General features: G+C 44.5%; 2 protein-coding genes across 9 annotated transcripts in view; both read left to right on the forward strand.

Moving 5' to 3' along the window:
- Window positions 1-6,345, forward strand: part of Sun3 (Sad1 and UNC84 domain containing 3) — a 28,857-nt gene extending 22,512 nt beyond the window's left edge. For all 3 annotated transcript variants that reach the window (XM_040746672.1, XM_013122690.2, XM_040746671.1), the window contains 3 exons: window positions 700-867; window positions 3,917-4,009; window positions 6,052-6,345. In XM_040746672.1, coding sequence (XP_040602606.1) covers window positions 700-867; window positions 3,917-4,009; window positions 6,052-6,171 — 381 coding nt within the window. In that variant the 3' untranslated portion in view covers window positions 6,172-6,345. The remainder of the gene's footprint in view (window positions 1-699; window positions 868-3,916; window positions 4,010-6,051) is intronic.
- A 6,208-nt stretch (window positions 6,346-12,553) lies between these two features.
- Hus1 (HUS1 checkpoint clamp component) lies at window positions 12,554-26,383 on the forward strand. Of its 6 annotated transcripts, none has more exons than XM_040746674.1 (8): window positions 12,560-12,696; window positions 13,104-13,231; window positions 13,310-13,486; window positions 15,333-15,389; window positions 16,315-16,389; window positions 19,402-19,501; window positions 21,137-21,256; window positions 22,730-26,383. In XM_040746674.1, exons 1-8 carry the CDS (start codon window positions 12,645-12,647, stop codon window positions 22,810-22,812), a joined length of 792 nt encoding a protein of 263 aa, XP_040602608.1. In that variant the 5' UTR covers window positions 12,560-12,644; the 3' UTR covers window positions 22,813-26,383. The 6 variants fall into 6 exon arrangements, with proteins under 6 accessions (XP_012982180.1, XP_040602608.1, XP_005088104.1 ...); XM_005088047.4 differs by having other exon boundaries at window positions 12,561-12,696; window positions 15,282-15,389; XM_013126723.3 differs by having other exon boundaries at window positions 12,562-12,696; window positions 15,279-15,389.
- The last annotated feature ends 353 nt before the right edge of the window (window positions 26,384-26,736 follow it).

The raw sequence follows: 26,736 nt of genomic DNA on the forward strand, positions 1-26,736 counted from the left end.
TTCCACTGAAAACTTCAGCCACTCAACAAACATTTGTTAAAAGAGGCTGTCCTCCAAATGCCAGGCCAGCAACAGGTGCTTTGCCAAACTCGTGTTCTCACAGGGTTGACTATGACAGAGATTTCCAAGTAAGCCTTAAGCCTTTTCGTTCACTTGGAGGGATCATGACTGTCAACACGCTTATGAGCCACATCTCAGAAGTTGCTTTCAAATTTAAAACCATCTTCAGAGACAAACCTACAATTTCTTCTTGCCAGGTTCCAGTTTTACATCTAGTCAAAGATCCTTTGTTTCCCTGCCTTACCACCAGGACCTCCGTCACCACTACTGTGGCCTACCCATCAGCCATCACTGAGATCACCTTCGTTTACCCCCATCCCCACCAGTTCCGTCACCATCAGCACCTCTGCCATAAACACCACTGTCTCCTCACTCACCAGCACCACCAGCACCGTCCACACGTCTGCCTCCAGCAGTGGGGTCACAACAGTGGACGAAAACACCCTGCTGCGGTCAAGGCTCTGTTGGACGGCAGCACAAAGTGCTCTGGAAGAGCAGCCAGACCTAGGGTGTTTGGGAAGGTCTCCTATTTGCCAGGTGTCCCAAGAATCTTACAGTTGCTAGTGGTTGAGGTCCTCAGTATTGAAAGATTAGATTCATGTACCCAGGAGAGAGATTAATTTCATGTTTTCTTTCCAGCCAGATATTCACCCTGGAAAGTGCTGGGCCTTTCCAGGTTCCCAGGGTCATATCCTGATCAAGTTAGCCAGGAAGATCATCCCAACGGCTGTTACCATGGAGCACATCTCAGAGAAGGTGTCCCCCTCAGGAAATACCTCGAGTGCACCCAAGGAATTCTCTGTCTATGTGAGAAGTTGTCTAAACCTGTCATTTGGAGTGGGTTGAAGCAGAGGGTGTTGGACCAGGAAGGAGGAGCTGGACTCTTGTCTTTGGGGATTGAACCCAGGGCCTCTTGGAGGCTAAGCTAGAACTCTACTACTGAGCTATCACCAGCCCTGGACTCGACTTTTAATTGTACACTAGCTTCTTGTGCCTTATTAGTTAAAGACTGGGAGGACTGGACCAGATGATTTCTACATTTGACTTTACATTTTTACTTTAAAACTAAAAAGTTACACACCTGAAATACTGGCTATTTACATAAACTTTGTAATGCACCTTCCTGTTTCTCCCTCCTCCCAATTTATTTATTTATTTATTTTTGATTTTTCGAGACAGGGTTTCTCTGTATTGTTTTGGAGTCTGTCCTGGAACTCCCTCTGTAGACCAGGCTGGCCTCGAACTCACAGAGATCCGCCTGCCTCTGCCTCCTGAGTGCGCCACCACCACCTGGCAGTTCCCAATTCTTTTTCTCTCAAAGCTCCCTTTAGCAGCAGTCTCCCTCTTATTGAGACACCTGCTTCCATATTTTCTTTTTTCCATTATTTTGTATTTTTCAGTGTTAGATATTAAATGATGACTCTCTCTAATGGAAGTTGGAAATCACTTCTGTGGCTCTGCCTATCCAATATCTTTGTCTTTAAAAACAGGTTTGTAGAGACATAATTCACACAGCATAGGACTCACCCACTGAAGTGCACACTTCAGTGCTTCTAGTATATTCACGGTTCTGAATCTACCATCAAAACTTTAGAACATTTTTGTTATCTCCCAAAGGAACCTGATACTACTTAACTTTCACCTCTCATTCCCATCACATCCCTAGCCCTTAGCAACCACTAATGGACTTTGACTCATAAATTCACCTATGCCAGACATTATCATCATCATGATTTGTGTGCATTCTCTCTCCAGGGAGTCGTTAACACAGAGCTTTCAAGGTTCAGCTACATTGTAGTACTTGTCAGTATTTGACTTCTTTTTGGAAGCAAAGAATAAACATCGGATTGTTTCTATTTTGCTTATCCACTAGATGGTAGACATCTAAGAGTTATTTGCAGGGCTTTGGATTTTGTAAAGAATGGGACTGTGAATATTTATGTGTTGGGTTTTGTTTCTGTGAAATAGATATTGGATTTGAACTCCTAAATCTGTGTTTCATGTCTGAGGCTCTGGGAGGGTGGTGGATGTGTGTATTTTTGTTTGTTTGTTTGTCCCAGTCAATGGTCAATGTTTTCCTGGTGACTACTTGGCATTGCTCTCTGTTGAGCCATATAGCTTTGAAAGTTACTTTTTTTTTTTTTTTTTTTTTTTTTGGTTTTACGAGACAGGGTTTCTCTGTATTGTTTTGGAGGCTGTCGGTCCAGCCTGGCCTCAAACTCACAGAAATCTGCCTGCCTCTGCCTCCCGAGTGCTGGGACTAAAGGCCGGCGAAAGTTACTTTCTTTACTAAAGACATTTTAAACATATCCAAAGGCATCTGCCACCTGTTTGTCTAATTTGCTCATTTGGTACATTTCTATCGCTAATACATTGCCAGGCTCTTCATCAGAGGTCAATATTCTCCCATTGTTAATTCAAGTCAAATAAACCATGCTTCCCTTGCTCGCCTCCCTTCCTCCCAGCTATCTCGCTGGAGCTCTTCCACCCCTTGACTCCAATCTGATGATAGCTAGACGAGCCTGGTACGTGGCTGACACTGTTGGGTCTCATTCCTACTTCCTGAAGGCTGTTTCTCATTTTCCTTTTCTGATTCATAGTCTGTATGAGCCTGGTACATGGCTGACACTGTTGGGTCTCATTCCTACTTCCTGAAGGCTGTTTCTCATTTTCCTTTTCTGATTCATAGTCCGTATCTGCATCGATTTTACTTTAATGCCTGTGTAAAAGTTTTCTTTTCTTCCATCATAGTATTACTCTCTGAGATCTTGATTTCCACAAATGTTGCCTTTCGTGTTTGCAGCATTGTCTTCTTTGCATCTGAAGATACTAATTGATAGCAGAGTTTAGTCCCATCTTGTTTGTTTACAGGGTCTCTGTTGATCTTACAAGTTGCCTTTCTTGAATGCCTGGAAGCACAGCCAATGCTGTCAGCCTGACTGGTCTCTGGGACCTGTAGGGGAGGAAAAGCACAGGACAGATCTTAGCTGCCCAACCAGCTGACTCAGGAAGAGAGCTCTGGCAGGGGCTGGTGAACAGGGACTGCCATGGACTGAGGGCTCTCATGTCTTGTTGAGATTAGTCAGCCAAGACCTGAGTCCCTCCCCTCCCTGTCCTCCAGCATACCATGGCCCCGATCCTGAGCCCTTCTGGGCTTGCAGCCGAGGTCCCTGTGGTGATAGTCTCATCTCAAGCCACAGGAGTTTGTGTTTCCATCTGCTGCTCTTTGCCCTTCCCTGCGGTTTCTGTCTGAGTGTCTACTCCCACTTTTCCTCGAAGGTTTAGGTCTTCTACCCTTTGATGTCACTAGCGGGAGAAGGGTGTAGCCCACTTCTGGTACCCACCAGTGCTTCCAGTCCCATGCTGCTGAGACTTCCTGGTTCCAGCCTCCAATGCTCACTTGCACGGCAGGGTTGAGTTAGAGATGAGTTTTGGCAGGCCCTTCCCGTCTGTTTACCCAGTGCTGTTCCTTATTTGTAGGCATTCTGGCAAGAATCGTTGAGCAACAAGTACCTCCCATTTTCTTTCTGGATTACAGAATTGATGAACCAAGTGCTTCCTCTATTGCTCTTGGCCCTCGTACTTTGAAACAGGGTCCCTCACTAAACTGGAAATTTGCCATCTTGGTGTCATCCTACTGGCCAGTGGATTCTCAGGTTACAGGTGCAGGCAGCCTTGTCTGCATGGAAGCTGGGGACTTGAACACAAGTCTTCAAGCTTGCACAACAAGCAATCATATTCACTGAGCCATCTCCCCAGCTCCAGCATATACAGTTTAGGGGGAACTGTTGCTACTTCCCACAGAGCTCCCACCCACTCCTTATAGCCTCCACACCTGCTCTTTTTATTTTTTCAGGGTATTATGAAAAAATGTGAAGGAGAAGAAATGTTCCTAGGTCAGTTTATGTTTAACAAAACGGAAACAACCATTCAAACATTCGAGCTCCAGGTAATAATCCACTGGGAAATGCTGTTATTTTTGGCCTCATCACTAAGGAGGACTTGCTAGAACTGCTGCGTGAAAATAATGATGATGATAGCAAAAGCTAAGAAAGGCTTTTGTCATGACTCCATTCTTTGCTTCAAATGCTTACATGTATCTTAATACACATCATTTAACTGTAAGTCATTGGTGCACTAATTATAAGAGATGACAATTACAAAGCAATTTCTATCTCATTCTCAGTTGCTACTGCCTCCCCATGTATTGAGTTTCTCAGCCCATGTGCAGAAGCAATCTACCACAAGAGCGACTCAGTTTCATAGTGACTATCTCATCTGCCTTGGGTAAAGCTTTGAAGATGGGATACGACACGGAAAGAGGGAAAAGGAACTCAGTCAGGATTTAATGCCAGATAATACAGGGAAACCTTTCCTTCCTAGCCAATGAGAGGAAACACCCACTGTTAACTAATGAACATCCTGACATGCACTAAAGTGTCCAAAGTATCTCTTTATTATCTATAGTTAGCCACAGGAATGAAAGGAGCCAACAGATGCACAAATTATTGCATACTGTGTAAGGATAAGTGTTTATGTTACTTTTTGGTCAATTATGAAACTGATCCAAGTCGCCCCCACCACAACTACCAAGTGCTCAAACAGCTCTTCACATACAATGATCTCACACACATAGTCACAGCTCTTCACATATGCGGATCTCACACACAGAGTCACAGCTCTTCACATGCAATGATCTCACACACAGAGTCACAGCTCTTCACATGCAATGATCTCACACACAGAGTCACAGGCTCTTCACATGCAATGATCTCACACATAGAGTCACAGCTCTTCACATGCAATGATGTCACACAGAGTCACAGCTCTACACATATGATGATCTCACACACATAGTCACAGCTCTTCACATATGATGATCTCACACACATAATCAGTCTTCACATGCAATGATCTCACACACAGAATCACAGCTCTTCACATGCAATGATCTCACACACGGACTCACAGTCTTCACATATGATGATCTCACACACGGACTCACAGTCTTCACATATGATGATCTCACACACGGACTCACAGTCTTCACATGCAATGATCTCACACACGGACTCACAGTCTTCACATATGATGATCTCACACACAGACTCACAGTCTTCACATATGATGATCTCACACACGGACTCACAGTCTTCACATATGATGATCTCACACACGGACTCACAGTCTTCACATATGATGACCTCACACAGAGTCACAGCACAGATGTCTGTGGGACAGTCTTTGGGACTGTACTAAGCAGGTAAAGCTTTTCCTCGTTAGTGTATCTTAGACACTATAACATAGAGGTTTTTTACATAGCATTTACACAGTATTAAGGATTATAAGACATCTTGAGATGATCTTAACTACTACATGAGAAGCTAATCCTGACTTTTATGCAAACATCATGCTATTTTATATAGATCCCGTATCAACAAGGAGGTCCTGGAAGTCACCCTTCTAGATGCCAAAGGATGGACAACTATTATAAATTAGCATATTTGTAGAGTTCTGTGTCTTATTTGAATATTCATATGGCCATGGATTCCTATTTAGCTTTGGTTTTTGTTGAGATTGTATTTATTTTTGTTTTAACTGTTTTTTTTTTATGAAACAGGATCTTGTTTATGGTTGCTCAGGCTAGCCTTCAACTCCTGTTTCTTCTACTTCAGCATTCACAGTTGGTTTTATGGGTCTAGTTTTCATACAATTCTCCTGTTGTTGGCACAGTAGTGAGTGTGAGGAGAGTTGACAGCAGTTAGAGCCATTGGCGTACTTAGGCCTCCTGAATACCTTCATGGCCCCATACTTGTCTGTTGGTGGGATCCTCCCTTCCAGCAGGTCATTTTCCCACCTGTTAGAGCACTATTTGAGCGGACTTGTGTTAGGGAAGAAAAGAAGTCCCCACGTTCCCCCCACTATATCAGCGTTCACTGGGATTCTGCGAGAGAAACTTTCCTGAGTCATTCATGTTTTCTTTGTTTACAGAATGAAGCTTCTGAATCTTTGTTATGTGTGAAACTTCAAATCCTTAGCAACTGGGGACATCCAAAGTATACTTGTTTGTACAGATTCAGAGTCCATGGCATCCCCAGTGATCACACTTAGAGGAGCTGGTGCAGAAGGCGGTGGCCAGAAGGTCCAAGGACGCTTGCTATCCCCTTCCATCAAATTGCACCTCTAAGAACCAAAGATTTGGAGTGGGAGGGAAACCTCAAACTCATCCCTACTAGGCCGTAAGAAGTGAATGGATTTTACTAATAAAAAAAAAAAGAAAGTCAACTCAACACCCTTCGGGTGGTTCACTTTGAGCATCAGGAGGTGAGTTTGTGTTTAGAAGAGGGTCCTACTGGGAAGCATCTCACCACAGCTTCTGCATTTCAGCCATTCATCCCACACACCAGGCGCAACACCCACCATCGCCACTGTTAGCAGCCCTAAGCCACAGGCTCTGGGCAGCCCAAGTGGAGACACCACAGACAATTTTTAAGTTAGAGGTAAAAGTCAGCAGCAAGCTCTGGCCATGAATATTTGTGGATAATCTGATGGACTTCCCAGAATTCAGTATTGTCCTTTTAAAAATTACAAAAGGTCTGGCCAGATGGCTCGGCTGAGAAAGGCCCCTTGTGGCCAAGTCTGGTGATGTGAGTTCAGCCCTCAGAATACCCATGGTGGAAGAAGAGAACCATTTCTCCAAAACTGTCCTCTGACCTCCTGTACTAAATAAATATAAATAAAAATAAACATAATAATTTTAAAAGATTACAAATAGGTAGAAACTGTAGTAATCTGTTAGATGTGAAGTGGCTGCATGTAAATCAAAGCTACTCATAAATAAAAGCAACGATCAGATCAAGAGCAGAATCTATGAAAGCCACAGCGAAGACCGTGGGCATAAGGAGAATGCGTGTGGGAAAGGCCCCATGCAGCAGAAAATGGCTAAAGGGTTCAGTAAAGGGCAAGCCTGGCCAGCTGTGGAGACGCCAATCTCTCTGACCTAATTTAGATTGTAATGATCTCAGTTAAAACCAGAACGTTATGGTAATCACGGAGCTATCGAGAGACAGTAATGGATAATGGGGCTCACCTACAGAGGAGTGGCAGAGCACCTGGAATCCCAGCACTGGAGAAACTAAGGCAGGGAGAGTATAGGTTGTAGGCTTGCCTAGGACAATTAGACAGACCTTGTCTCAAATAAGAAACATGCCTTGACCATCAGAATGGCCTCAGCTAGTGACAGAGAATACCAGCTCTGACAATGAGCGTTCGATCCCTGGAACCCACTTGGTGGAAAGAAAGAACCAACTCCTGAGACTTGTTCTATGATTTCCACAGGCACATCATGGCTTGTATACCAGGACATGCATGCCATGGCATGCACACACAGACACACACACCACAAAATAAAACTTGTAAGAATATGCTTACCATTCCACAATTTATCAAACGGCTCACTTTTTTTGTTTTTTGAGACAAATGGCTCACTTTTAAAAAAGAAATATTATTCTTTTTGTTTATATTTTTAAATATTTTCATGTGAAATGATGCACCTTGGATCTGTTTTCAAATTCTGTGAGGGAAGAACAGAAGTTAGGAAGGTGTAAAAGATGAGTGTGAAATCATCACTGAAGATACAACTGCCCACGCAGACTGTTATTGTTCTGTCTACATTCATATGTGTTGATATCTCAGTGTTAAATTGTCTTCTGAAGAGCAAAATGTGCATGCCTCAAAAAGTATGTTGTAGACTAACTTGATTTTAAATTTCCTAACAATACATCTACTATTTTTTGCAAATCTGTATAAGGAAGCCTAACCTTCATAATATGAGTAGCAAGTATGTTTCCATCTTGTTTAATGTTTATTTGCAATGTCGTTATTTATAAAAACCTGAAAAAAGTATCGTCACATGGAAAGTTCTGTGACAAAGGCATAACACAGTAGTTAGAGCCATGTGGCGTTAGCACCTGACATGTCAGTGGAGCTGGCGGGTCCAAGACGAGACTTGTGTCTGTGTGGGGACTGGGCAAGCAGCAAGGTGTAAACTCACATGCACCGAGTCTTAGTTTTCTCTTGCCGATGTTACAATACTTGTAAGTTACAAGTAAAAGAGGTTGATTTCGGCTCATAGTTCTGGTAGTTTCTGAAGGAGGCATTTGTCAGTAGCTTTCATCTTTGTTGTCTCAAGACTCTCGATGATACAAGGAAAAAGCAGGAAGCTTACAAGACCTAGCCAAACTGCCCTATGTCAGTCCACCTGGGCGATAACCCACAATTCACTAGCCATATGAATGGCCAATCACCACTTAGTGCTCTCACTCACCAATATAACAGGAGTCAGTTGAGGAAGGGAACAAGCAAAAGCAAGCAAATGGCTTGGAACAATTATCCAGCCATTAAGAAAACAAAATGGCTTCTTTATTTATTACTTTACAATGTGATAAGTCCCCAATACAGCTTGGTAAAATATTTACAAGTAGGTAATGAAGCCATAAAAGCCTTAATAAAACTTGGGCTAATTCCTGTATGATATTGGATAGAGGAAGCTACAAAAGCATAAAAATTCTACATAAATAACAGAGTTGCAAAGAAAACATTAAACAAGATGGAAACACATCTGCCATCCACATTACAAAGACTAAAACAGATTCCCAAAGCAGCAACACTAACACCAACCTGTCTCTGAAGTTCTGAGAGTTAATGTGGGGCATGTTCAACATAAGTGCACCTTTTCAGTGAATGCCCGTTCACACAGTCCACACCCACCAAATCCTGATCTCTTTCCTCCTCGGTTGGATGTGATTCTCCTTGAGTCTTCATCCCTCTGCACTTTGCATAATAGTTCTAGTGTTCTACATTAACAAAAATTTTAAAACCTATGAGCTTTATTGAAGTGTTCTTATTTGACATCCAAAAGATGAGGAGTCCCTGAACAACTTTTTAAGCAAAAACACACTCCTTCAATGAGGACGGTTCCCCCAAAAAATTCGATCATGCCAATCTCTCCAGTATGAGTTTCCACCTCACTGTTTTCTCGTGTAAACAATAAGACAAATACTGACTTCCAAATTTGCTGTAGAAATGCTGAGCGATGTCACTTTCTTTCCCTCTGGGGCCATTTTTCCAACACTAACTGCTAACAAGCCTGCAAATAAATGAGTCTGTTATCCCCCTGAGACTAGTGAAGATGATCAGGCATGTGACAGACACAACCACCCCAGCTTTGGGTAACCATCAGTAAAGACATGATGCTTACCCAGACAGCAGGTCCAAAGATTCACTTCGCTGACCTCCAACTGTCTATACTGGGTCGACACTTTATATGTAATGTATTTCCTTTCCTGAGACAAGATCAAGAAGTTTTTTTTTTTCTTGTAAGTAAACATAGCACCAACATTGCTCTGCAGATCCTCGTGTGACTGAAGGATTGAACTTTTGAAGGTTTGAACTTTATAAAATCAAAAATCCGTTCATTTACTACCTAAATGGAAAATAGCAAGCAGGCATTGCATTAGAAAAATGTTCTGCCACCCAGGACTTCTGGAACACTCTAGAGTGATTTCTTGAGAAAATCATTTGGAAAGAAAATATGGAAATATTGGTATATTTAATTATCAATTCTGAAGTCATTGACTTTGCTTGTTAAATCTATCTAGCTTAATTACAAGAATACATAAGATTGGTATTTTCTTCTAAGAAAAGATTGTCATAGCTTACTTATATATTTGTTAAGCAAATTTTTATATGATTTGAGATTTATCAATAAGGAACATATAATCATCATCGTTATACACATCTGTTCTTAGGAATTTAAAATGTTTTGCCATTTTGTTGCATAATATTAAGCAATTTAAAATACAGATTGGATATAATACCACACTGCTTACAAAGTTTATTTAAACACAGTCTTTAGGAACTGGTGAGATGTCTTACTGGTAAAGCTCTTGCCTTGAAATCACAAGAAACCAAGTTAAAATCCTTGCTTTGAACATACAATAATAATAAGAAAAGGCCAAATGGCATTAGCAAACATTTGGAACCCTACAGTTCTTAGGGTGATACAAGCAGAGATAGATGAATCCCTAGGAACCCAAGCTCCAGCGAGCCTGGGTATGTTATGGTGTTTCTGCCCGGTTCCACAGCCTCCTCAGAGACCCCAAATAACACACAAGACACTTTATTATAAATTTGTTGGCTAGTGACTAGGATTTCTTATTGGCTAGCTCTATCTTAAGTATTAGCCTGTAACTACTAATATATTTATTTCTACATGGTCTTATCTTGCTGAAAATGCCAGACTCATGGGTCCTTTTCTCCTCGGATCACATGGAGACTTCTTTTCTTACTATACTTTCCTGCATCCTCCTTGTCTCCTAGTCCCGCCTATCTTGCTTCACTATTGGCTAGCAGTGTTTTATTCATCAACCAATAAGACACCATATACAGATGACCATTTCCCCATCATGGATAATGATCAGCTAACAGAAAAGAGAGATGCTGTATCAAACAAGTTGGAAGGTGAATACCAAAATCAGAGATTGTTCTTTGACCTTCACATGAGTTCCAATGCATTAGTGAACCTGAGTACATGCATGTACACACAAACAATACAGCCTTTAATCACAAAATATATGTAACAATTACCTTACTTTCGTGTGACATTTGTTATTTCAAAATTAAGCTCTAAATTAAAAGGCAAGTTTTGTTGACATTCAAAAGTAGTATCTAAGCCGGGCGGTGGTGGCACACGCCTTTAATCCCAGCACTTGGGAGGCAGAGGCAGGCGGATCTCTGTGAGTTCGAGGCTGGGCTGGACCGACAGCCTCGAAAGCAATACAGAGAAACCCTGTCTCGTAAAAACCAAAAAAAAAAAAAAAAAAAAAAAAGTAGTATCTAACATTTGGCTTGCCGACCACTTGTATGTCACAGTGTAGACTAGAATTTAGCTTCATGTTTTATTTATTTTTTTCTATTTTTCACTTTACCAGTAGTCAGCACTATCGGCTGTTTTATTACTATCTTAATTCTGTGTGCCAATTTAGAGACAGATTTTAGTTTTCAATTTACTGTGTGTGTGAATGTGAGCATGCTCATTTTTGCTCTTTTGCTTCAGTTATGATAAAGTTGGAAAGGGGTCCTGCGTGGGGGGACCATGGCAGATGGTGAGGGTGACCAAGGCAGGGGATAAACACCCCAGGTAGACAGAGCTTGAGTGAGAAGTTTTATTAGAAAGAGGAGCGAGGGGGAAGGAAGGAGAAAAGAGGTAAAGAGGCACAGAGACACAGAGAGAGGACAGAAGAGAAGAGGAAGACAGGAGCAGAGAGGGAGAAGAGCCGGAAGAGAGTAGAGAGAACAGAAAGAGAGCAAGGGAGCATAAGGGGGCGGGGTCTGTCTTTTAAAGGGGAGTGGGGACCATGCGCGCATGGAAGCCTGGGCTGACCAGGGGACTGCCTGAGTGCATTCTGCCAGGTGACAGGGGCAGGCCAGCATGATGCCTGAATCCTTACACTCACGTCACCGGTGCACATGTGGAAGTCAGAGGACAACTATTGGAATTACACCAGGGCCCAAACTCAGGCCTTCATGGTAAACACTTTCACCTGCTGAGCCATCTTGTGGACCCTGAACACCCGGTTTTATGTTATTGTCAAAGGATTGTAGGTTATTGGGGAGTCGGGGGGAGGATATGTGGTGTATTGGAAGAGTGTTACCTAGAACATGGGAAGACCCAGGAGTTTAATCTCCAACACTATTTTAAAAATTTTACAGGTATAATCCTTGAAATATCAAAGTGTTCTATTCTGGGTTAAAAATTCTTTTCAAACAATTCTAAGGACTCTGTATTAAAGAGCTTTTGTTTGTTTATGGTACTGGGATTAATGAAAAGGGCATAATCATGTTCAGCGAGGGTTTTACAGAGAGAGGGAAGGGGGAGAGAGAGAGAGAGAGAGAGAGAGAGAGAGAGAGAGAGAGAGAGAGAGAGAGAGAGAGAGAGAGAGAGATTGAGAAGTATCTTTTTTTTTCTTCCCTTTCCTTGCCTCCCACTCCTTTCCTTCATCTCCCGTCTTTCTTTCATTTTCTTTCTTTTTAAAATATATTTGTTGACACATGCCACTAAGATGCCCCGGCAGGTCTCCAACCTGAGATCCTCTTGCCTAAGCAGCCTCATTAGCTAGGACTAATGGGAATTATATAGGCTCTGATGAGTTTATATTGATACAGAGAAGCAGAATTATCTCTTCGCATCCGTTGGCCTTCGGGCATCCTACCAATTACCGTGTTGTTCAGCGTTTTAGAACAATTTTCAAAAGTACTGGGTTTCCAGGTATCCAAGTGTTTTTCAGGAGGTGACTTCTCCTCGGAGCCGTTTCCGTTTCCCTGACCCGGGGGTTGTGAGAGTCGGGTCCCCACGGCCGCGGACGGGGCCCCGCCCTCTGCCTTTGGCCGCGGTAGGCGGACCTCTCCTGCCGCACCGGCTCGGCGGAACCTCCGTGCGCGCGCCCGCGTTTCCCCGCCGGGACGCTCTGGGAGGGACTTTCTGCCCGCCTCCGGCCGAAGCCGCTGCCGGCTTGGAAGCAGCCATGAAGTTTCGCGCCAAGATCGTGGACCTGGCCTGCCTGAATCACTTCACACGTGAGCTGGCAGGGCTGCGGGGAGCGAGCGGAGAGTGCAGCTGCAGCCCTGTGAGAGGACGGGCGGGGTGGGGGGCGCGGCTGGGGCCCGCGGGCGGGGAGGACGGCCCGGAGGGGAAGGATCGCTACCCGGGACCTCTCCCTTTGCAGTCCTCCCCCTCCCTCTTGCTCGCAGGCGGCTCTGTGCCTGCAGCCCCCAGGTTTATGTGGAAAGTCCTCGGTTGTCAGTCGCTCTCCGAGGCGGCTACAGTATTGATGAACGCCGGTGCTGTGGGCTGTGGGCCTCGCGAGGTGTCAGCGGCGTTGAAGGACTAGCGTGGTCCATGAATTAGAAGCTCCGTAGGATGGCCTGTGGGGTGCCCGATACGCAGTCTAGTAACTGCTAACCTTACCCAACCCTCGCTGCAGGAGTCAGTAACATGATAGCCAAGCTTGCCAAAACATGCACCCTTCGCATCAGCCCGGAGAAGCTGAACTTCATCCTTTCGGACAAGCTGGCCAGTGGTGGGGTGAGCATGTGGTGTGAGCTGGAGCAGGTGAGCAGGACCGCCCAGAGGCCCCGGGCTCCTGCGGGAATGCCGAAAGGGCCCTAAAGGCCCGTCTCTGTCCTGCAGGAGAACATTTTTAGTGAATTTCAAATGGAAGGAGTCTCTGCAGAGAACAATGCGATTTATTTAGAATTAACATCAGAAAACTTATCCAGAGCCTTGAAGACTGCCCAGAACGCCAGAGCCTTGAAAATCAAGCTGACTAACAAACAGTTTCCCTGTCTTACTGTGTCTGTGGAGCTGGTAAGTAGAAGGAAAAGGATTTCTGAACTTTCTTTACACGTGCCTTGTTTAGGTATAGGAAGTATAAGTAGCTATAAGCCTGAGTTCTCAAACAATATTCTTGGATGGAATTAGTTTAATTTGAAATATAAGATCCAGTCCAGCATGGTGGCAAATGTTTTTTTTATCCCAACACTTAGGAAGCAGAGACATGTAGATCTCTATGAGTTCCAGGACTGCATAGACAACGCTGTCTCAAAATAAAATATAAGATCTGGTTCATGACTTACATGTCAGAAATGTACCTTATCCTAGTCATTTTTAAACAAAGTCTTGATTGCACAATGTTCAACAGGATACTGATTTTTCCAAACAGTCAAACTGCTGGCTAGAATCTCTTTCTTTTAGGATGTTGTCACCTTGTCTAGATGCTTTTATCCATTTTCACCTTAAAATTTCCCCCTCCTGTCTCATCGTCTGTAATAGTCTTAAATAAACAATCAGACTTAAGTACTACATTTGTCTTAGATGCTACTACTAGATGAGTTTAGTGAACAGCCTGTCCTCAGAACACACAAAAACACATGTTAAAGATGGAATTTGTAATTCCTAACATGTTCATAGCCTTTCAAAATATCTTGAAAGCAAATCATAAATTACTCCCCTCTGAGTTGTTCTCTGGATGTGTCTTTTTTTTCCCAATTCCCAGACTGGTGCCATCAATTGAATTATCTTCATGGAGTTTCTCTCCAAAACTTTTCCTTTCTTTAGTGCTCTGCCCCACCTGGGCCTCCATTTTCTTATATTTTTGGCTGTGAGCCTAGCCTGTAACAGCTGAGCAATCTCTCCAGCCCCCTCCATTTTCTTTACAACTTTCTTTCCTTATATGTGCTCTGCACCTGTGGGTGAGTGTTGCATTTGTTTTCAAGCTGGCTATAGACGTTAATTCATGATTTCATAACTTTTAATGCAGTCTTAAAGCATTCCATGTAACTGTAAGTTTGAGTTTATCTAGTTTCTTAAGGAAAAGCATACAATACTTTTCTAAGTAAGAAAGCAAGATACTTTGGTTTGTTTTTTGTTGTTTTGGGACAGGGTCTTGCTGTGTAGCTCTGACTGCCTTAGAATTGACTATGTTGACCAGACTGGCCTCAAACTTACAGAGATTCACTTGCCTCTGCCTCTTGTGCTGTGTGTGCCACTATACCTGGCAACACTTTGGTTTCTGAGCTTTAGAGATGCCTAGAGAAATAAACATGATCTATCCTTTTAGTGGTTCAGAAGCTACAGCATGCTGAGGGTGTGACACACAATGGTGTCTAGGTTGCCTTGGCCCAGCAGATTTGCCCCTTTCTGCCTCCTGGGTTTGTGAATGCTGATACTGTCCCTCTGCCTGAAGTCCTCTCCCCTCTTCTTCAGCTTCTCAGAGGCTGCCTGCCTCTCTAGGTTTGATGTCCTCTGAAGCATCACCCCAGAGGGTTGTTCCTCACAGCCCTCTGGCAGCTCTCCCTCACTCAGCCTCATCACATGCTCTCTTCAGGCTCTGACGGAGTGTCTGCTTTGCGCACTGGCTTCCTAGGTGCTCCATTTGTTCCACGGGGGCCCTCTGGTCTCATTCTCTACATGTCTCAGAGACTCACGGGACCCAAAGCAGAACAGATACACCACACCAGTCATACCGCTTGAATAGATTTCATTCATCCATGAGTGGATTCATAAAGAAGATTCCATTTGGAATTCGAAGGGTTTAGCATTCCTTCTCATGTTTTGCTTTTAGCATTGACAACATAAACAATTATAACTTATTTCTTAGCAGTTGTCCTCGTCAAGCAGTAGTAGAATTGTGACACATGATATCCCCATAAAGGTTATTCCTAGAAGATTGTGGAAGGACTTACAAGAACCATCTGTCCCAAACTCTGATGTAAGTGTTGTCGGTAGTCCTGTTGTTAGACACACAATGAAGGGCAGGGATTGAATTCTCCAGTGCTAGCTGGCATCTTGCAGTGTATTGAATTTGAAGTTGTATAGTTTCTGAAAAGAATGTGAGTCAATTACCAAGACTCCAGATGGTGAGCATGTGCCTTTTGCTATATATGTAAATTCTGTTAAAGAACTCATACCCATTTAGAAATGCCATACTTTCCATGCAGGAGTTCAAATGCCTTGCTCAGTGAACCTAAGTTATACTTTGGAAGACAGTCTTTATTTACCATGACTCTTGACCTTAGACACAAACTCTTGTTTCATAGACCACGATGAAAGACCCAGAGAAGGCATTTTTGTTGACTTGGAGCTTAGGTTAACAGTGACCAGAGGAACCTGAGTACCATTGCAAATAAAGAGGATGCCAAATGGTCCTTTGTTTCTTTCTTATATGTAAAGAAATTGAACAGATACTGGATGGAATAGGTGTCTATGTAGGTTTGGAAAAAGCCAGCATTACACACAGCACTCAAATGAGTTGGGATAATGGCTGGCTGTACTGTTATACAGAGTACAGAGAAGGCCCCTGAGCCCTGTAAAACATTTCCCAGAGGAAGACTTTTTGCTCAGCACTTGAGGTGTATTCCCCTTGGACCTGTATATAGGTATGTCAGCTAAAGTACTGTGTTACTTCTTGAACCAGAACAATGCTCTTGGGGGTATGGTCACCATGGTAACCAGAGCCAAGTATCCAGGAATCTTTATTTGCTTGAATAAGTTAGTGAAATTTTCAAAGTTTTAAAGGGACTTTAAAGATTTGATTTTGACCTTTTAAATACATTTCACAGTTGTTGATTGGGTACTTGTCATTACAGACTATATTAAAATTTCTGACCCTTGTGATTTCTCTTACTGGTTTTTAGGTCAGTATTTATTTACCAGCCTTGAAGACTATGAAGAGTGTTGTAGAAAAAATGAAAAACATCAGTAATCAACTGGTAAGGGATTCCTCTTTGGAAAAGAGTGAGCCTTCGCTGTGGGGGAAGGAGGCTTGTCCCGGGAGGCAGCCTCACTGTTAACCCATGTGTGGGTGCTACTCACCACCACGAGGTGCTCAGCCAGTGGGTTTCTCTCACTGAGGCCCCTCTGGGGAGGACAGAGCTTGGTGTTGAGATCTGGCCTTTAGGGACCTTGTTCTACTGCCTTTCAGCTGTTATTCCCTGGGGAAAGTTTCAAACTTGCCCTTAATCCCTCCAGGAGCATGTTCCAACAGTTGCAGTGTTTTGTATCTTGTAATTTGGACAGAACACTGCAGTTTTTGTTGGTTTCTTATTTGATGCTGAGGAACTAAGTGGAAAGCTTCATGCAAACTAAGCACATGTTCTGCCACTGTGCTGTGTGAATAGTGGAAGCCCTGGTATCTTTCGAATGTTAACATGCATGGACACATTGTGCACAACATACAGATGGACCCCCTTATTTCTCTGTATATTTTTGAAGGTCCAAAGACACCACAGCAGTGATGGAGACTTATGTGGACTATCCTCATTCACACATGGACGTGTTCTGGATTCCAGCCTCAATCACCCCTTAAAACCATATTTCATTATTCCTGAATTTTCCAAAGCCGCTGCCCACCTGATGCACAGACTTTTACCTTTCCTAACCCCAAGGCACCATCTCTGGCAGCCAGACCCTCCTGGCAGATCCACACCAGGCTGGCCCTGGCATTTGCCTGCTTATTACCTCTTCATGCATTTTGTTTCCTGCTGTTTTACACTCAGGTGATGTGTCTCTCATCTTTAAAGTACTCAGCCGTTGTCAGTGTTCAGCCCAAGCTCCATGTTGCCTACAGGAAACTCCCCGTACTGAGCTCTCTCCCGCATGCCTGTAAATCCACCATTACCTTGGAATCTCCAGAGCCACCAGCTTCTAGGAAGATCTTCCTGAACTTCTGTGTTTCAGAGCTCAGGGTCCGACTGCCACTCAGTAGTCCATGACTGATGTGTTGTTGCATGGGTGGCTCCTAGGAATCTTTACATCCCAAAAGGATTTTGAAACCTAGAGAGTGGGGTTTCGGTAGTGTTGTTTTTCTCTTGAGTCCTCACTTGAGAGCAGTGCTGTCACTGAGCCTTAGTCTTTGTAGCTGCCCTGTGAATCAAAGCTCAGCTTCCTTTGAAGTCGCATGCGCTGGGCTGGCGGTGGTGTTCACTGCCACCGCCTCGGGGTTGACCTGGTTGTCAGGCTGGCTTCCTCTGAGGGACCCTGGGAGGCTCAGGAGGCCCCCAGAGAAAAGTGGGGCATTTCACTGAGGGATCCATTTGCTTGTTCTTTCTGTTCCGTGGAAATGAGTCAGCAAAGTGGAGAGTGAGAAGTGGGGAGTGAGAGCCGTGGCGGTTGTTTCTCTTCTGGAGTGCCTGGCAAATGCTAACCGGGACGTTATGGAGCTAGAATACCAAATGCATATGAGATCTTTGTGGGTGCCCGGGGATTCTAAATAACTAAGTAGATGTCCCCAGGAGAAGCTGCACTGTAGAATAAAGACCTTGCAAAGGTAGGAAATTATCTTGGTCCCTTTCCACATTTATATTGAAATCTCCCAACTATCAATAAAGGATCATGACTGAGTCCCACGCAAAGACACTGAATAAAAGATGGGTGAGCTCCGGGTCCAGAAGGGGCTGGGACTCTGTTGCCTTACCAGGACAGAGAGCTGCAGCTATGCTGTGCCTGGCCTCAGCGCTCACAGAACAGCTTGGGGAAGAGGACTCGGGGCTCTGACACTCATTTTCCTCATGGGGTCCTCTCTTAAACTCCTGTTCTCCCTGCCCTAGGACCATGGCCATGGGCCATGGGGGTCTCCTTTCTTTTTAATCTCTCACCGCGCCCATCCGATCCGTTCCTTTATCTAGAAAGAGATTTGCCAGCCTGTGCATGGCACACTGCGGTTCTGGTTTGGTTGTTGGTTTCTGGTCTACAGAAAGGCCACACACAGTCTGCGGTCAGCATTCTGCCAGCCAGTAACACAAAGACGCTACCTAACCTGGAAGGGGGAGGTGGGCATCCGTGTCAGTAGAACTGTCCTCTGGGTACTGCAGGCAGACAGTCTTAGGTCAGTGAGAGAGAAGGAAGTCACCCTGGTGCACAGCTCTCTTGTCATGCTGTAATTTAAGGTATTAGCATGCCTTGAAAACTGGTCAGCACATGGTATCTCCTATGCTTATTCTGTAAAATTTCCCAACTCCAAATCTTCCTCATTCTAGAAAACAACAAGGTAGGTTCTTTGAACTTATTTTTGAGCTTCTGCCATTGTACACTGAGTTTCTCGAGCTCACAGCCTTTCATCTAGTAATTTCCTTGGAATTCAAACCTTCATGTGAAGACTCCTTTCAGTAACCCCGAGTTCATTCTAACCCGCTGACCTGTGATCCAGAAGAGCAAGTGGCCAAAACAGAGTGTAGACAGCAGTGTGTGTGCGTGCTGTGGGGTACTCACTGGGGCTTGTAAAGCTCACGGGTGGCCTGTGCCCATTTGCTTCCAACAACTGTGTGCTAACACCTGTAAATTTCATGGCTTCCGAAAAACAGTGCTGTTAGAAGTAAATGTCTAGCCGGGTGGTGGCGGCACACACCTTTAGTCCTAGCTCTCGGGAGGCAGAGGCAGAGGCAAGTGGATCTCAGTGAGTTTGAGGCCAGCCTGATCTACAGAGAAAGTTCTAGGACAGCCAGGACTGGGGTCTCCAGAGCGCTGATCCTTGGCTGAGTGTCCCAGCAATGCCCCTCCTACTTCCCCCTGCTGAGTTTTCACTGGGGGATACCTTCTTGGTTTTAGGGGATTTGTGAGTTCTGCGCTCACATAAACTTCTCTCTGTGGTTGGTGCCTTGGCGGCTTCAGTGCCCTGTGAGGTGTTAGGTTTGTGGCACTGCCTTGCTACCTGGCTTTTGTTGCAGCTGGTGCCCAAGTGTTGTTGTTTTCCCTCTTTTCAATATTGAATTTTATTCAATTTGCAGGTTATTGAAGCAAACCTAAATGGAGAACTGAACCTAAAGATAGAAACTGAATTGGTGTGTGTGACAACTCATTTTAAGGATCTTGGAAACCCTCTATTACGTGAGTTTTCTTGTGGGTTATATTTTGCTACTAATAAATAAATTGTTTAATATAGATTGAGTTCTCTTAATGAAAATGTTGATATTTGGTTTTCTTTGTTTCACACTTGAGAAAGGGCTGAGATTAGATTTTCTGTCTCTGTGACATAATGGGGCAGTTAGCACTAGGCCCGCAGACATTGAGGGGGTGCAAAAGGATACTTTCCTCCTCTGGGATTCAGGTCACAAACAGTGGCTTCCAAGAACTCATAGCTCTTTGTAGTTGGCATTTTCTTTGGGTTGCCAACCAGCTCCCAAATAAAGACATGGAGACTTATTATTAATTATGAATGCTCAGCCTTAGCTTAGGCTTATCCCACTAGATTTTTTTTACCTAGTTTAAACTGTTTCTAGTCATCTTCAAGTCTCTTTACTGTTCTTTCATTCTGTATGTCCTGCTTTCTTGCTTCTTCAGTGTCTGGCTGGCTATCCCCTGGCATCTCTTTTTCTTCCCTGAGCCTAATTCCTCCTCCTACTTACTCTCCCTGCCTATACCTCCTCCCTCGCTGTTGGCCATTCAGCTTTTTATTAGACCAGTCTGGTGCCTTAGGTAGGCAAGGTAAATGAGCAACACATCCTGACAGAATTAAACGAATGCCACACATCTTTACATAGTTAAACAAATATTACACAACAGCTCTTCATTTGTTGCTGTGCTCTGCAAGGTTAAGATTCTCGCTTGGTTTGGAGTCAAAGTTGTGTTTTATTTTCTTTAGTCAGTTCAGTGCCTGTAACGTTAAATGGGCGATACGGATGCCATACAGATGAACTTGGTCACACTTTTCACCTCATAACGGTCAGGCAGAAGTGTGAAGTCAGTTCAGTAAGCCTTGAAGGAAGAAGGGGTGGTTGTGCAGCTTAGAGAGCAGTGAGCCCAAATTAAACTCGTCTTCTCAAATAGGGAATCGGCCAGAGAAAAAGTGTTGTCAAACAGGTAAGACAACACCATAACTTTTAGAGTTACGATTGGTTATTATAGGCACAGATATTACCATAGCCCTGAAACAATTACTTTGTAGTGAAAGGCACATTGCTCCAGCAGAGTGAAATCTATTGCATCAGGACTCTGACAATGGTATATGAAATGACCTTGGTTTTCTTGTTGCTGTGTGTGTGTTCACAATACTTACTGAGTTGAGGGCCTCTGCATGAACTACCACATTCCCAGCCCTGACATGAGTTATTTTTGGTGTCAATCATTTTGTTTCTTGGGCACAAAGCAGGTTATCAGTAGTTGATAGGTAGATTTCTGTTTTGTTTTTTTGTTGTTGTTGTTGTTGTTCTACTATGTAGAGTTAGATGTCTAGCATTAGCCATCTGCATTTCAATTTTTGAATTCATAGTAAACTTCGATTTTTCTCTTGTGCAAACAGGTGAGTGAGTTGTACTTCGATACCTTTTAAGTGGAGCTCCTCTAAAAGTCAGTATTTTAAACAGTTCAGACGGCTACTGAATGAGTAACATTTGCAAGCTTAGTCTACTAGCTTGCTAAAAGGAGCTGTAGAATTGTTCCATTAATAGTAAACACCCATTGCACATTTCTAAGTTCTGGTTATGTTCCAGAGATGTTGGATTAAAAAAAATCATGTCATTTCAGCCTCTGAGAGTGTCTCTCAAAGCAGACACCCGGAAGACATGGCCGAGGTACACATTGACATAAGGAAACTCCTCCAGTTCCTTGCAGGACAGCAAGTGACTCCCACCAAGGCTGTGTGCAGTGAGTTTGCTTTTCCATTTCTCACCTCTAGTCTAATATGCATATAGTCTTCTAAATGCAAATATGCCCAGTTCCAGGGACTCAAGCTCCCGGGGCAGTCAAAAGGTTGTAAAGTTTCCTTGAGCTAAAAGAAGATGCTGAAGGGTGATGGTGATTGGTGTGGTTCCAGAAAGCCAGTAGCCATGCTGGACTGGCGGTGGGCTCTGCCTGTGATACTGACTGCACAGTGCACACTGTCTCACAGCAGCTGAGTTTATCTGCTTAACATGACCAGAGCCCTGTATACGCTTTTGCCTAGATCTGAGTTTCAGCTTGAGCCCTTTCCTTCCCTTTCATGCCCATCTGGCCTGCGCTCGCTACCAGAGTCTCCTCGGGTCTTGGTTTGGGCCCCATCCTGACGTTGGCTACTCCTTGCCCTGTTCCTCTTCACCTGCTCCCCCACTGAGCTAGGGGGTTCATCAAGGGCTTCTCAAAGCTGTTGTCTCCTGGTTTTGTTTTGCTTTGTTTTGAAAAGGCATAGCAAATGACCTAGATGTGACATCCCTCCCTTTGTGGAAAGTCTCCAGGATGACCTCTCATCCACCAAGCTGAGGAAGATGACCTGGGACTAGACCATACAGTAATGGAACAGAAAGTTCTGGATGGCTCTGTCAAGGACCAGCCTTTGTAAAAGAGAAGAGGGATGTGTCCTAGTTAGGGTTACTAGTGCTGTGATGAAACACCACGACCAAAAGCAGCTTACAGAGGCAAGGGTTCATTCAGCTTATGTTTCCACATCACTGTCCACCGTCAAAGGAAATCAAGACAGGAACTCAAGCAGGGCTGGAACCTGGAGGCAGGAGCTGATGCAGAGGCCGTGGAGGGTGCTGCTTCCTGACTTGCTCACCATGGCTTGCTCAGCCTGCCTTCTTATAGAACCCAGGACCACCTGCCCACAATGGACTGGGCCCTTCCCCACCAATCACTAATTAAGAAAATGCTCTCTCGACGCTTGCCTGCAGCCAAGTCTTACTGAGGCATTTTCTGAGTTGAGGCTCCCTTCTCTGGTGACTAACTTGTGTCAAATTCACATAAAACTAGCCAACACAGGGTGAGAAACCGCGGAAGAGACTATGTGAGAGGCCATGGGGTAAAAGCACAGGGAAGCCTTTGATGGTGTAGCCTATCACAGTGCATAGGACTGCAAGTACTCAGACCTTGTCCATGTACCTTGGTCCCCTCACCGTGGGTACCTGCCTTTACCAGGAAGGCTAATTTGGTTAAATCAGCCTGATTTTCCCCCTAAAGCCTGGAGAGCTTCATTCTTCACCTCTCACACTGTCCCCAGTGGGTGGCAGGAGCATGTGCCGTGACCCCTCATGAGCCCTCAGAGGGAATAGACGCCAAGCATAGGAAGTGTCCACGGCAGACAAGCAGTTGTGATAGGTGAGGATGGAAACCGTCTTTAGTAACATCTGGGTCTTTTTCCCCTAGACATTGTCAGTAACAGAACTGTTCATTTTGACCTGCTTCTGGAAGACGTCTCCCTTCAGTATTTCATCCCAGCCTTGTCCTAGCACCGTGCCAGCAGAGTTGGCAGCACAGAGACCTTTGCTGAGACGACAGAAGCCCTGGATGGTGGGATCAGTCAGCTGTCCGTCCTCACAGCACCACAGACTTGTCCTGGGCGGTGCTGCTCGAAGCAGAGATGGAATTAATGGAGCACAGCTGGATAACCACCCTTTCGTATTACTCAAGGCCAGCACCTGCGCCTTCTTCTCCCCTTGGTCTAAGACGTTACGAAGCAAAGATAGAATTTGTTTGTATAGGGTCTTTTGTTTTGTTTTCCTCTGGAGCTTGAGATGAGAGCAGGGCTTTTGTGTGCTAAGCTCCTGCTCTGCACTGAGTTGCTCCCCAGACATCCTAAAGTGTGACTAGCAGATTGACACTGAAGTTGTGAAAGTCGTCATTTGAATAGAATTGGTGTTGCGGTCAGAATTCGCAGGCGTACTCCCCAGCTAGTTTCCTGCTCAGTCCCCGGTATAGCGCACTGTCTGCTTTCTGGTTTTAGCATGCTCATCTCTCCCAAGTCTGGGCGTTCAATGCACACTGCACAGCCCGCTGTCCCTGGCAGCATGCCTGGTTTCTCACCACTGAGTGTTCAGCTGCAGCGTGTGGAGCCTTGCCCAACTCACTGAAGATTCCAGTCCACTTCCTTCTCACTGCCTGGGGAACCTGCAGAGCCAGAGACCTGAAGGCCAGCCCAACCAACCCACTTCCCATCTTAAATGTCCTTCTGTGTCCTTTCTGCCTGAGCCCACTTTGGTTTTAGGTTATAACTTATTTTCCTCTTTTGTAGTGCTCAAGGTCAAACCCAGGGCTGGGTACATGATAGGTAAGCACTCTATGCCAAACTATATCCCCAGTCATTTAAACCATAATTTTGTGTAATTCTTTAAAGCACCCGGTGTTTCTCATAGAGCAGTTGAAGCTTGGCCATCATGGGTGAAGCTGTATTCTGCTCCTGTATTGGTGCTAGCCCATCCTGGATGGTGTGCTTTCTACAAAAGCCCCTCAGCAGGCCTTTTGTTTTAACTAGGTGTCAGGTAGCCCATGAGGTGGCATCAGAACTGTTTTCATGTCACAGAGTCGAGGCCTAAGTTGCCTAGGGTAAGATTTGAAGGAGGGGGAGGGGATAAACAAAACAGCATTTCTTTCTTGGCCTTTTCATATTATTTAGGGAACGTGCTATTTCTCAAGTGCTGCTACGATTATTTGTTTCAGTTTCAGTTTCAGTTTTTATTAGCCAGGTTCACATGTAGTTCAAGCTGCAGCCAAGATTGGCCGTGAACTCCTGAGCCTCCTGCTCCAAGTGTTGAGATGACAGATGTGAGCCGCCACACCTCTGGCTCTACTGATACCTACTAAGATATATTTAGTTAAACTAGCATCTTAAAATTAGGGATTCCTTAACTGTTGAAGCGTTTCTCTCTTCTTTGGCTTGTAATGAAAGACAGCCCAGGTGCCATGAAGAAGCCTCAAAGTCATGATGCAAATGAGATTTCAGGAAGTTCCCTATGAAGCTTGTTTTTTTTTTTTTGTCAAACTATCAGTGTCTCACTAGTCACTAATGTCACTGCTGTGTCGCATGCTGATGGCCATGACTTTGCTTAGTAACACCTTGGGGGAGAAGCCTTCGTGGCAGTCAAGAGGTTGTGGTCTTTCTGGTTCTTGTCACAATCTCTGCATGGTGTTCATAGCTTGCATCTCACAGAGCTGTAGTCAAGGGAGGGAACTCGGAGTGGGGTCGTGAGAACTCGGAGCTGCTTAGTGGACCCCACCCTGAGGTGAGACTCCGTGAGAGCAGAGAAGCGTGGCTGTGTAGAAGGAGCGAGAGGTCTGAGGTTTCATTTACCCTGATCGCCTAGGACGTAAAGCTCGAAGAGTGCTTCCCTGGATGTTAGAGCCAGTGAGATACCCCGACCTTGCCTGCCCGGGCTCAGAAACCACATGGTAGCCATGTCTCGTACTGAGATTAAGACTGTCCTCAGAGAGTCAGAGACGAGAGGAACTAATGCAGCCACTCGTGCCGATGTCCAAGCGGCCTTGTTATCGTGTGGCCCTGCCCTGCGCCCTGCTACAAAGAAACTTGCTCTCGGAACCCTGAAAAGCAGCTCTGCATTAGTCTTGAGGCAGGGATGCTAGCCCTTTCACCAGGTGCGGTGGCCGATGACATCCTGGCAAATGTCATCCAGTTGGTGGAGTGTCTGTTGTGGTGGATAAAATTCTGTGCTTTTTTATTTTAAAGCCTTTATTGGTGTATCAGAATAACAGCCTAGAGGGTTTTTCTGATGGTTCAGTAACGCTTTTCTTCCCCTCCTTTCACTCTGGGACAACCAATTATTTTCTATCTTTGCTTGCTCTGGGCAGTTTTCTAACCTCTGCCCCATCCTTTACTACCACTCTGAGGGCTCACCAGGAGGATCTTGACCCTCGTAGTTGTAGATCAGCGTCCATATATTGAATACATACTTACCTCAGCCTTCATAACATGGCTTTGTCCATGGCCATGCTTGTATAGTAAGTCTGTCTAAATTTCTGTACGCCTGCACACACTGCAACCATTGCAAAGCTTGATGGCTTTATCGTTTCTACCAGGGTGGGCTCCCAGAATTCTTCACACTTCCATTGCGGTAAGGCTGGTCACGTTTCTTCATCCTAATGGCCCTGAGTAGGCTATCTGTTCACACTGTCCCTTGTGAAGAGACCAGACCCAAGCAGGTCTCCTACAAAGTCTCAGAATGGGGGGGAGCCAGATGCCCAGACCACACCTATTTTTTCCACTGTAGAACGAAATGCAGGGAATTTCTCCATGTGTGGCCCCGTGAGCTTGGAAAAGTAGCCTCATAGTTACCCTGATGTATTTACTGTTTGCACATGGTTTTGCATTTCTCTGTGGCACAATGGGTGCCACAGCTACACTCCGGAGTTTGGAGAATTCAGGGTGGTCATCTTGCTACTGGAAAGGTACTAGTTGGAATTATGTGGGGACATGGAAAAGGCATAGATTTCTACCACCATTTTGCCAATGTCGCACTCCAGTTCTGTGCTTTTATGTGGATTCTGGTGGAGAATCTAAAAGGGAGCTTGTGTTTGTGGATTTTTCTCTAAGAACAGTGTTCAACTAGGAGATGATAAATTAGGGTCATTTGGACATTGTGGGGAGAGGGGGTGCTAGGACCACTACCTGGGGTGCCATTTGCTCTCTGTGGGAAAGCTTGAAACCGCTCCCTTTGACTTAATACTTAGCTCATAAGACTTGTTATACAAGTTATGAGCAAAGCTGAGTACTGCTCTAAATTAAGGATTTCTTAATGTGAATGACTCGGGAATTGGTAGATGATGTGTGCTGTGATGTCATTTCCTAACGCTACAGGACAAAGTAGTATGTATGGTGACAAACCCAATGGGATGTTGGTGTTCAGTGTGGCAGAGAAGACCGGAAGCATACATCTACATACAGCATACAGCGAGCTCTGGGTGCTTTTTATTTCAATCTTTTTACACGTGTGTATTTGCTAACAATTTCATAACCATCTTTGTCATGAAATTATTTTATAGAATTAAATATTTATTATTTGACTATTACTTGGAATTTAGTTATTAATACACATATTCATCTGGCGACTTTAATTCCCTGGGCATTATAGTTTAGGTTTAATTTTGACAGCACATGCTTATTTTTTTACAATGGGAAGTTAGACTTTATGCCATGCTGAAGTTATACTGGGTTCAGAGTCCCGGAGCCTTGGTTAATAAGGCCATTTTACATGGGAAAAATTCTTCTTATAATGGCCCAGCATGAACAAGTTAGTTAGCTTTCCTTCATTGTGACAAAATATCTGAGATAATCAGCTTTTAAAGAAGAAAGGTTGGGGAGATAAGATGACTCAGTGGGTAAGGGCACTTGCTGCTAAGCCTGACTGAGTTTGAACCCACTG

Source organism: Mesocricetus auratus, unplaced genomic scaffold (genome assembly GCF_017639785.1).
Source record: "Mesocricetus auratus isolate SY011 unplaced genomic scaffold, BCM_Maur_2.0 Super-Scaffold_100006, whole genome shotgun sequence".
NCBI lineage: Eukaryota > Metazoa > Chordata > Mammalia > Rodentia > Cricetidae > Mesocricetus > Mesocricetus auratus.